We start from the raw sequence: 11,610 nt of genomic DNA on the forward strand, positions 1-11,610 counted from the left end.
GACTCATTAAACTTAACAATCTAGATACATGTATTGATATCAAACACTAGTGAGTTATGAACTTGTAATGGCCTCTAGTACTATGCAAAATCATTGTCAATGGATTTCACTCTATCACATACTGTTAGTTTGTTAACATATTTGGCCAAGGTAAAACTCCTAAACTAGGATCTCCTAATCCTTTCACCACATACCTCACCATTCTCTACTTGAGATTGGATGATTATTAGAGCGATAGGGTAATTCTCAACTCCCAATACAGAATCTATATATCAATACATACACTAATGAAATTACTACAAAAAAAAATTCTTTAAAATTCCTTCAAAAATATTTACCACACATGTTCAAACCAATATTATCACCTAATAAAATACCTTAATACTTTTAATCACACATAAAATTCATGGTAAATCTATCTAAAACAAGTTAAAGAAGAAGAAAATTCTAACATACACATAGACGTTCATAGATGGCGCTTAGTATCAAGTCATTCATAAAAGGTGATGCTCAACGACAGTCCTAATGTTCAACGACATTCTTCTCGCAAAAGTTGATGTTCAGTGACACTTTATGCCACTCAATGTCCTGTAGTTAAAATGCTCCAAACCTGTAGTACAAAAATGACACTCCACGATACCTTGGTGTTGTTCAATGCCAAAGCGTTCACAATTTTAGGTGCTCAACAGTTTGAAACTAAAATGCCTCCAGACCTACACAATGAACTAGAGCTCAATGTTAGCTTGACCCCGCTCAACGCCAGCCTGTCACCGCTCAGCGCCAGCCTGCCACCGCTCAACGCTATATCACATGTTCAAATGATCAAATTAGTATTTCCTTCTTAGTACCTTGGTCAAAAACAACTTTTAATGTCAGGGCACACACAATTTGGCTTAATTAATCAGTTGCTAAGTTCTCTAATTAACATAACTCAACTAAGACAATCAACAATACAACATCCAAATTCAGCAGATCAAACTTCCTCATACAACTCAAACATGAAAATCACAAATTTCATGATATTTATAACTTAAACACAATGCAATTAGCTTCCCTTACTTGAAAAATAAACCAAACTTCTCAAGAATCCTAAAAACACCTTGAGGCACACAAGAAGCTCTATATGCTCTTACGAACAACACAAACACGATCAATACACACAATTAGGATCATTGATAAATATAAACTCTTATAGAAAGCTCAAACACTACATGAGAAACAAGATGATTCACATGCACAAAAAGAAAACTAAGAAAAAGATAGAAAACCAATTTACATTATTAAAGAAATTAATAATATTGTTAGCAACAATATCATATGTTATTAAACAATACGTTTGAATTTGTTCTACATTTCCATTTTTGAAAGTTGGTTTCATTATAAGTGTATTAAACTATTTCTTCGTAATTTTGTCAATTTGTTAGCATTAAAAATAAGTTTTGTTTTGATGTAAAAAATGAAAGAAAAAGATGAATAAAACAAACACGGAGTCAGAGATGCATGTCCTTTGCTGCCATGAGAGATGCATCTTTTCCTCACAAAAGAAAACACACAAGGCTGCCACTAACTATCACCCCTAACTCTAAACCTGCATACCTTTTAAAGCTACCATTTTTTTTATGCAAATCTGCCAAAGATTAAAGCAATGGGGTTAGACTCATATCTCTTCATTCAAGATATTCTATGTCACTGTTACTTGTTTTTTGTTTATTTAACACTGACTGTTAGACGCACCAAACATATTACTTTTAAAAGATGACACACAATGGTTTTACAAACATCTATGTATGAAGGAAACATCTCCTCTAATTAATTTACTAAATTAAAAGGATGCAACTGCACAGAGCAATATTGCGCTTCAATTGTAGTGTACAAATTTAAATAGTTGCAAACTGATTAACGTGAGGTGGTGGTGGTCTTAACAGTGTTTGAGAGAAGAAAAAATATAAATAAGTAAACCTTATTATATGTATATAATACCTGAGGAGGATAAAATATTATTAATATATTATTATAAGTTTCTAATTTTAGCCTAAGTTTATGTAGGTCACAAACATTAAACTCCTTAGTATCACTTTCGTCTCAGTATTCACATTATTATCCATTAATTCAAGTTCATTATGAGAGACAATTCCTTATTTTATAATAAAAAGTAAAACATTAATATAATCAATAATGTCAAATTAAACCTCCTCAAATGTGAATGTTTCTCTTAATCGTGTTGGCAATTTCCATAAGCTACATTAGGTCATTAATGCGTTTAAAAATATTCCAACCCAAATTCCCATTTGTTTCAATGACTGCCAACCAATACATCGTTAACTAAATTGTCTCATTTGGAACCACGAGGACGAATAATCATTATGTTAGCAATAAAACCTTATCAGAGTCGTGGAAAAAAGCAAATAGACTGCTCCATCACACGTGTGAAATTTTCTTTGTTTCCCATATTCGCACGCTCCTTTTCATCAAAATTAGCTCAATATATAACAACACAACGAGGTCCAAAATTTTTCACACTGTCGTTATATTGTACTATTATTATTCTCTCACGTCATGGCCTCTTCAACTCAAGAGCAACAACACCAACTCCTACCGAACCTTTATGGAGGCGCCACCTCAGCTCCGCCGCCAACACCAGCGGCGCACCACGACAACCTCCTGTCCTCTTCTGAAACCGCCGACGCGCTCTCGCGCCTCCTCCACCGCCTCCCGCCCACGCTCTCCCTCCCCACGCGCCGCTCATCCTCTTCCTCCTCCGCCGCCACACGTCTCCCTTCCCTCTCCTCCCTAAAAGACATCTTCTCCGGTGTCTCGCAACTCGGTTACGCGCAACTCACAGATCACTCGGTTCCCCCCGAGCTCGCCAACGCGGCCGAGTCGGAAGCCCTCGCGCTCTTCGACCTTCCTCGCGACCAGAAAGAGTCTCTTATCCTAGAAAGCTGGCCTCTCGGCTACGGCCGCGGCGACGAAGACGACGACGAAGAACTCGTCGAGTCATTCCGCTTCGACTCCGCGTGCTCGACTGAGTCGACCGAGCTCTCTCTAGCCTCTCTGCGCGAGTTCGCACGCGCGCTGGAGAACCTGGGGTTGAAGATCGTTGATGAGTTAACCAATGCCTTGGGATGCGAAAATCCGACGCGGGATGACCCGACCCGCTTACGTTCTCTCCTATGGATTTCGGAGTCTGTGCCAGGAAACAAATCGGGTGGGTTTTACCCGTTTATAATCGGGCTACAGTACCAGATTAGGAATCAGAAGTACTCGATGCTGTCGGATTCGGGATGGGTTTCTGTGCTACCACACGTGGAGTCGATTTTGGTCACTGTTGGTGATATTGCTCAGGTAAACTAATTATTTTTTAGGTATGTTTTTAATTAATTAATAAATGTTTTTGTGGCTTGTTAATGTTATTAATGACCTGTGAGCTTTATGGTTTGGATATTTGTTAATTATGTTGTGTTATCTTCTTGCTTTTGAAATATTTTATTTATTTTTTTGGTTTCTCCTACTTAGTGGCTTGGTTTCGGGAAAAAGCTTATAAGTAAGATTGTCAGTTTGTCACGTAATCATGTTGGCTATAGTTTAAAGTTAGGTGTGAGTTGTAATTACTCTAGTGTCCTCCAGTGCATGCATAGTTTGATCTTGAAACTTCCATAATTTGAAGTTTGAAAAAACAGCTGAATATTTGAACTATGTTATTCCAGCTAACGAGGCAGCATTTTAGCTATCTGACATGTCTTTTCCTTTTTTCTTAAGGTTTAATTATTACTTATTTTAATTAACATACTTGTTTAAGGAAAAAAATTATGATTTTTATATAAAGTCAAAACAGTAAAGTACAAACAAATTAATATTAATCATTTTTTTAAAGTGACTCTTCTTTTTGTTGTTTAATAAACGAGGGAAATGTTTTCTTTGGGTGTTGTCATTCTACATTATTTGTAACTTTAAGAATGATATATAATAATTAAAATATGTTTATTACGATGGTATAAAATGAAATAACCATTATTGTTTTCAGTGTACATGTCGTAGAAATCCTGATTTTGAGCCAGCAGATAATTTATGTTGGTTGGGCCCCTTCTTTATTATACCCAAGCAGCTCATAATGCAGTGGTTAGCAATGTCCCTGTGTCGGGATGTGCCCTAAAGTTGAAAAATCACCAATTGAGCTCAGAAAAAGGGGACGAGGCAAAAGCCCCTCAAATCTCAAATGCTATATCATGCATAGGGCACCCATCTCCTCCAATATAAAGAAAAAAGTGAAAAGAGAAAAACCATAGTGTCCCCAAGTGTTTTTGTGTGTGTGTTGTGTCTTTATAGCTTCATACAATTTTCTATAATGCATTGACGAAATGAGCTACTATATGAATTTAAGCAATATTATTGTCTAGGTGTGGAGCAATGGGAAGTTGAAGAAAGTTAGAGGCAGACCAGTTGCAACAGTGGGAGAGGAAAAAGGTTCACGGAGCATAACAATGTCGTTGCTGATAACTCTTCCGACAGAAAGCAGAGTGGCTCCACTTGTTCCGAAAGCAAGCTATGAGAGAAAGGAAGAGGTTGAAGAAGAAAAAGAGTGTGGTGATGAAGGAGAAGAGAAGGTGTTCAAGTCTTTCGATTTTGACGACTACGCTTGGAGGGTATACCACGAACTCATCCTTTTCAATGATCCATTGGATAGGTATCGTGTTGCTTAGAAGTTGCAGATGAAGTTGTTGTTCTCAGCCATCTCTTTTTGTGAAATTCATTAATTTCTGATGTCAGTGATGTTGGTCCAGTTTTAGATGGGTGAAAGGACTACAATAATGAGATGTATATGCTTCATTTATTTATTGGATTGATTTTGAAGTTAGAGAACTGTGCCCCTTTCAATCTATAATTCAGTGTGTGTCAGTTTGGGTACAATTCTGCCATCACCATACAGTGCCTTTCAATTATATCTTTCAGTGAAGTATTATTAAACATTGAATATAATATCCATCTATCTATCTATGAAGAAGAGTAGAGGAGGAAGAAAAACTAGTTTTTGTTATATTACTTTAAAAGTAAGGTTTAAATCCTTTTATCCACCTCACTCGTATTTGTTTGTTGGAAGTGAGTTTTTATTTTTTAAATTATTAAAATTAGGTTCATATATTTATAAAATTAAGTCAATTTTCGTTTAAGTTTTCATAAACGGCGTTAAATAGATATTGAGTTGTATTTTTTTTAAATGGTGTGACATTGTGTGTTAAATTGAATGACTTATGTGTTGTAGAATCAACAATTCTACGTGGAAAAGTAAATTCTTACCATCAGAAATTTCCATTCACAAAAAAAAACTCTCATTCATTAACTTCGTCTTCTCCATAGAAACCTTAGTCGTCATTAACCATGCGTCGCCACCATCCTCGCTAGTACCACCACCGTGCTACACAACCATCAACACCGTTAAGCCACAACCTTCCATTGTCAACCTCGCCGGATCCACCATCTTCTTCTAACCCAACCAGAAAATGCGCCACCAAAAATGGAACCCACCAGGGAACCTTCTTCTCCATCTTCGTCAACCTACAAACTCAAACCAAAGCCAAAAAAACTTAAATCCCAAGCCACGCCTCAATGATTGCCACGCGAAGCCTCCATCGTCTTCCTCGCGAGATCATGAAATCACAAACCACTAATTCGCCTTCATCGCATAGATCGTGTAGAAGCCTCACGCCTTCATCAACAATTCACAACATTGCGACCTACAAACCCATAAGCAAAAACTCCTTCACACCTTCTTCACCGATCCAACTTGAAAATAAGAAATTACAGAACCAAACAAAAGGAAAACCCTTGAATTGTTAGTCCACCGTGGGAGCTTTAGCCGCAAATCGAACCTGCAAATAAACCCTAAAATCCAAAATCGTGAACTTCAAATCAGCACCACCACTTCGCGTCTCAAGAGCCACCATGAAAAATCATCACCAATCTTCGAACCTGCTAAGTAGTCCCACTACTCAAATTTCAAAAACCCAAGACTTTATCAAAAAACAAATAGCTTTTTTTATTCTGTTTGAGAAGGTTTAAAATTTGAATTTCGAATTCGGCATTGACCTAAGAGTGAGTTCGAGAAGAAGGGCTTTTGAGTGCAGGGTTTGCAATGTCGAGCCCACCCAAAGTCCGATCCATGAACTTCGCGGTCGCCGACCCCGACGCGCGTCCAATGCTTGTCCCGGCAAGCAACAAAGTCCGACCTATAGTCGACGGATGCAAGCCGGTGAAGAAATTGACGCCGAAGACAGAGAAGAAGTCGGTGGCGCTTTCAAACGCGCCACCGCAATGCATCTCCGCTCCTCCTCCGTTTATTTTGCGGCGGTAGGAGGTCACTAGGCACAAACCTGGCTTCGATGAACAATGGTCAAGCGGCGCATCGTCAAGCGGAAAGGTGGCTCGTCGGGTTAGTGTGCAGTTGAAGAAGAAGTGTGGTCCCAAGAACATAAAGAATTTACTTTTCCATGTGAAATTGTTGATTCTACAACACATAAGTCATTCAATTTAATACACAAGCTCAACATCTGTTTAACGTCGTCTGTGAAAACTTAACGAAGAGAATCCAATTAACTCGATTTTACACATATTTGGACCCAATTAACTTAATTTTACAAATATATAGACCCAATTTTGACAATTTAAAAAACGATGACTCATTTAAGATTCTACAATAAATACGAAGATAATCCCAATGTTTAAACCTAAAAGTAATGATAAAAGAACATTAATGCTCTGTCCATTTGGAGTCATGGTACTGTTTACAAATATTAGCACATATGGATTTGGAACTGTTTCCATGTTCACTTAAACGTATTTAGAAGTAAAGAAAAGAGGTGATCTGGGGATGGGTGATTTTTTCCATCTTCGTTGTGCAAGAGAGATTTGAGGATATTTGAATTCAAAAACCTTTCTTGCCCCTGCACGTTTGTTTTCTTTGCCCTGTGAAGCAATAGTTTCATGACAAGCTAAACCCCTTTTGTTTTTGCAAATTTATTTAATAATAATAACAAAATAATAATAATAATAATAATAATACAATTTTTTTCATGTTAAAAATTAATTTTTATTTTTTCTCTTCTTATAATAATTTTTACAATTATATATAATATTAACCATTACAATTTTATATTACTTTTACTATTAAGGATATTTTAGTAATATTTAATTTATATCAATTAAACAAATTTTTTTACTTATCACATTCATCAAATTCTACAATAATTTTTGTAAACTTTACTTTCAAATCCGCTCTCACTCCACTCCAAATCTACTCAAATAAAAAACAAAAAAGTTATCCTCAAATCTTATCAAATTCATCCACTGGTTCTCCCCAAATCATCTCCTCCAAGTGAACAGAGCGCTAGAATCTAAATATACTTGTATTTACTCTTAAAAGTATAACTTCAATTATTATATTTTAAATAATCAATATTTTTAATAAAAATAATTTTATTTTTATTTGATTTCACTTTCTCGGATTATCAACGTAAATTTGTTTATATGATTAAACTTATTTTAAATATAAATTTTTAAAACAATTATGATAAAGTTATTATAACCAATAAATACAATAATCCTTCTAAATAGGGCACTACACTATTCTATCTAGTTTTTTGTTTTATCATTTTTATTTATAATCAAGTATTTTATTAAGTTTGTAATTCTTTTACGAAATATTAAGGTTCACAAACTTAATGTTGGTATTACTATATAAACTATTACCTTAAGATTTATTATATTCTCTTTAATATTCATTGTTAGACTATATATTTATTTTTATTTAATTGTGATAAATAAATTTATATTATATGCGATAAATATACTTTAATTTATTTACTGATATTGAATATAAAAGAAATTAGATATAAAATTAACTCTTTCACACAGGGTTTGTATTTATGATAAAAAGAAATATTGGCTAATGATAGAAAAAGTTAATAATGAAGAAATAAAAGATATATAAAAGATAAAATATAATATATTTACTACTCTCTTAAGTTTATGTATACAAAATCATATGTATCAAGTTTGTTACAAATATGATCAATTATCAGTTTCCGTAAAAACTTAGTGAAAATATCTACTAATTGATCACTTGAGTTAACAAACACAATCTTGATATCTTTAGATACAATCTTCTCTCAAATGAAATGACAATCAATTTCAATGTGTTTGGTCATCTTATGAAAGGATTAAAATTAATATGAAGAGCAACTTAATTGTCACACATAAGTTTCATTTGAGTGACATCTTCAAATTATAACTCTCTAAGTAATTGCATAAGCCAAACAAGTTCACAAGTGGTTGACACCATAACTCTATATTTTGTTTCTGCACTAAATCTTCGCACAACACACTAAATCTTTCCACAACACTTTGTTTCTTTCTCTTCCAAGAGATCAAGTTACCATAATGGAGATACAATACTTGGAAATAGATCTTACATCAAAAGGAGATCTTACCCAATAAGCATATGAATAACAAATAACTCTTTTATGGTTATTGGAACCATATAACAAACCTTTTCATTAATGTACTTCAATATACAAATGAGTTCATTTCGATGATCTTCACATGGGGAACTGAGAAATTGACTCACTACACTAACTACAAAGGAAATGTTAGAACAAGTAATTGTAAGATAATTCAATTTTCTAACTAATCTTCTATATTGCTCAGAATTTGAAATAGGCTTCGCTGTTGGTATTAAGATGGGTGTGTTAACAAATTTTGAATTCATCAACCCAATTTCCTCCAAAATATTCAATGCATACTTCTTTTAAGATATAACGATATAATTGTTGGATTATGCTACCTCAATACCCAAGAAATATCTAAGTTTGTCAAGATCTTTAGTTTGAAAATGGTGATAAAGATATTGTTTCATATGGGAGATGTCATGGTGGTCACTATCTGTAAAAACAATGTCATCAACATATACAATCAAATAGACACATACAACACTTAAGTGGCGATAAAAGACTGAATGATATGTCTCACGTCGAGTCATACCAAATTGTTGAATAACATTGTTAAATTTTCCATACCAAACCTTATGAGACTATCTTAGACCATATAAAGATCTGTGAAGAGGACATATCAATTCAAAAAATCCTCCCTGAGCAACAAATCCTAGAGATTACTCCATATAAATCTCTTCCTGCAAATCTTAATTAAGAAAAACATTTTTGACATCCAGTTAACAAAGAGACTATTGTTGAAGGACAATCATAACTATAAATAAATGAACAAAAGTCATTTTTGCTACTGGCCATAAACGAGCTTCGAGGTGATCAATAGTACCATAAGAACTTACTTTGATAGCACAAACCTACTTGTAACCAACAATAGATTTTTCAAACGGTAATGAGATGAGCTTCTAAATTTCACTATTTTGAAGAACACTTAATTCATTAAACATAACCTAACACCAACTAGGATGGGCTAAGACATCCCTGACAGATTGGAAATTAGCATCAAACATACACCTCACTTCATTCATGATGTTTGTACACCTCAATTCCTTCATCATAAGATTGATACATCCTTCACGAGATTTGTACACCTCACTTTTTATATCCATAGGCTTGGTACATCTTCATAAAGTTTGTACATCTTACTTCCTTCATTCATAGGGTTAATATACTCTTTCATGAGGTTGGTAGACTTCATTGTTTTTTTCATCAAATTTACTTAAGTTTAAAATAAGTAGAATATTTTGATGAGATTTTGAAATAAACCTTTGAAACTTAATGAATGTTAAAAAATATTTCCGTTACCTAAAAATCCATGAGAGGTTAATTAACCTCTGATAAACAATTTTTTTTATGTCAATGTCCTCAAAATTAGTAATTTTATTAGGAAAATCTAACATATAATGACTTTGTAATGTTTACACCAGAAGCGTAGTTAAGTTAAATTTAGAACAATCTACTATATTGAAATTGGAATTTGTTTTGCTAAAGATTTAACCCTCCAACAGAAACCACGTCCATTTAGCAGGGCGCCAAAAAACTGATATCCAGAAATGAAAATAGGCCAGTTTCTTTTTGCACCTACATAATTTTTTTTTCTACATTCCCATAAATTATTATATTCCGAAACTGAAACAAAAAATTTATATTTCGAAATATACAATTTGCAATATAATTTTAAATTTATATTCCAGAATATATTATCTCATACAAATTTTCGTATTTGAAATGCACAATTTAAAATACAAAAAACTAATTTTAAATCATATATTCTAAAATATATAATTTAAATATATTTTATATTTTAAAATATATATCCAGAATATAAATTTTTTATTCCGAATTATATATATTTCGGAATACAAAATTTTTTGAGGTGTAGAAAGAAATGGCATGAAAATAGAAATGTGAAAGAAAGAAAGGGCCGAATCTAATCGTTGGAAGGGCCTTGCTCAAAAATAGAATAATACGAAAAACTAAAAGAAAAGGAAAAAGAAATGTTGGTGAGCATGAAACATGATTCATCCTTGGACTTGGACCACGTACGTTGTTTTTTGTTTTTTTGTTTTTTTTTTTTTAATAGTGCTATTTTCCCTTACATTATTCATTTTCACATGTTAGTTACAATTAGGTGATCACCTTCCACATATTTATGCAAGGGTCGTTAATGCTTTTAGTTTGCTTTGACACCGTGATGTTGCCGTTTAGCTAATATGATATATACATCTCAAAGTTAATAAGATGTTTGCCTTTGATGCTTTTAGAAGTTTATCTTTGAAACTGCTTCTAATTTTTATATATATCTTTCTCTTGTCCCACTAAATTAATCATCACCATACCAACTTCTTAGGGAAAAAAGAACGCTCTAGTATAATTACGTCTTAAAATAAAATTAGCATAAAATAGTTCAGCTATATAAAAACATTGGTTTAAATTACTTTATGATATATTAAAGTTTTGCCTTAATAATTCGGATAATAAATATTGATATTAAATATAGGATTAAATATGTTTTTATCTTAAGTGAAAACTAAAATTAATTCATTTTTAAAACTTTGGATTAATATAGTTTTTCATTTTTAAACTACATCAATTTAAGTTTTTTAACTAAATTTTTAAATTTGTTTGAAATTTTAAATATATTTCTTAATTAATATTAAAAAAATATCAAACAAGGTAATAACTCAAATGTCATAAATACCTTGAAACATTAAATAATTTAATCAAATTTTTTTATTATAAAATATGTTTAAAATGTTAAATAAACTTAACAAAATTTAATTAAAAAATTAAATTCATATTTTTAAAATTAAAAGACTAAATTGATCAAAAATTTTAAAAAGAGACTAATTTTAATTTTTACTAAAAATTAAAGGAAAAAACATATTATTATTTATATATATATATATATATATATATATATATATATATATATATATATATATATATATATATATATATATATATATATATATATATATATATATATAAGCGTTCAGAAGGTGTGGTTTTCACATGTTTTTGGCTAACTCTTCAACTGCATTCATTTTCCCCTCTCTTTTATTTTATATATTTTGTTTAAAAATATGGAGAGAGAGAGAGACAAGTATGGAAT

The 11,610-nt window shown here is 32.4% G+C and overlaps 1 protein-coding gene across 1 annotated transcript; it reads left to right on the forward strand.

The window, feature by feature from the left end:
- Positions 1-2,510: 2,510 nt before the first annotated feature.
- On the forward strand, positions 2,511-4,916 carry LOC124842876 (2-oxoglutarate (2OG) and Fe(II)-dependent oxygenase superfamily protein). Its single transcript, XM_047319471.2, has 2 exons — positions 2,511-3,345; positions 4,398-4,916. Exons 1-2 carry the CDS (start codon positions 2,557-2,559, stop codon positions 4,698-4,700), a joined length of 1,092 nt encoding a protein of 363 aa, XP_047175427.2. The 5' UTR covers positions 2,511-2,556; the 3' UTR covers positions 4,701-4,916.
- Positions 4,917-11,610: the final 6,694 nt, after the last annotated feature.

This window comes from Vigna umbellata, chromosome 1 (assembly GCF_029865625.1).
Source record: "Vigna umbellata cultivar VRB3 chromosome 1, Vumbellata_1.0, whole genome shotgun sequence".
In the NCBI taxonomy this organism is placed as follows: domain Eukaryota; kingdom Viridiplantae; phylum Streptophyta; class Magnoliopsida; order Fabales; family Fabaceae; genus Vigna; species Vigna umbellata.

What these genes read in the sequence shown, in the direction of transcription:
- LOC124842876 (XM_047319471.2), top strand. Translation starts at nt 2,557, where the DNA reads ATGGCCTCTTCAACTCAAGAGCAACAACACCAACTCCTACCGAACCTT. An exon ending in CTGTTGGTGATATTGCTCAG is followed by an intron (nt 3,346 to 4,397) that starts GTAAACTAATTA and finishes ATTATTGTCTAG; the next exon opens with GTGTGGAGCAATGGGAAGTT.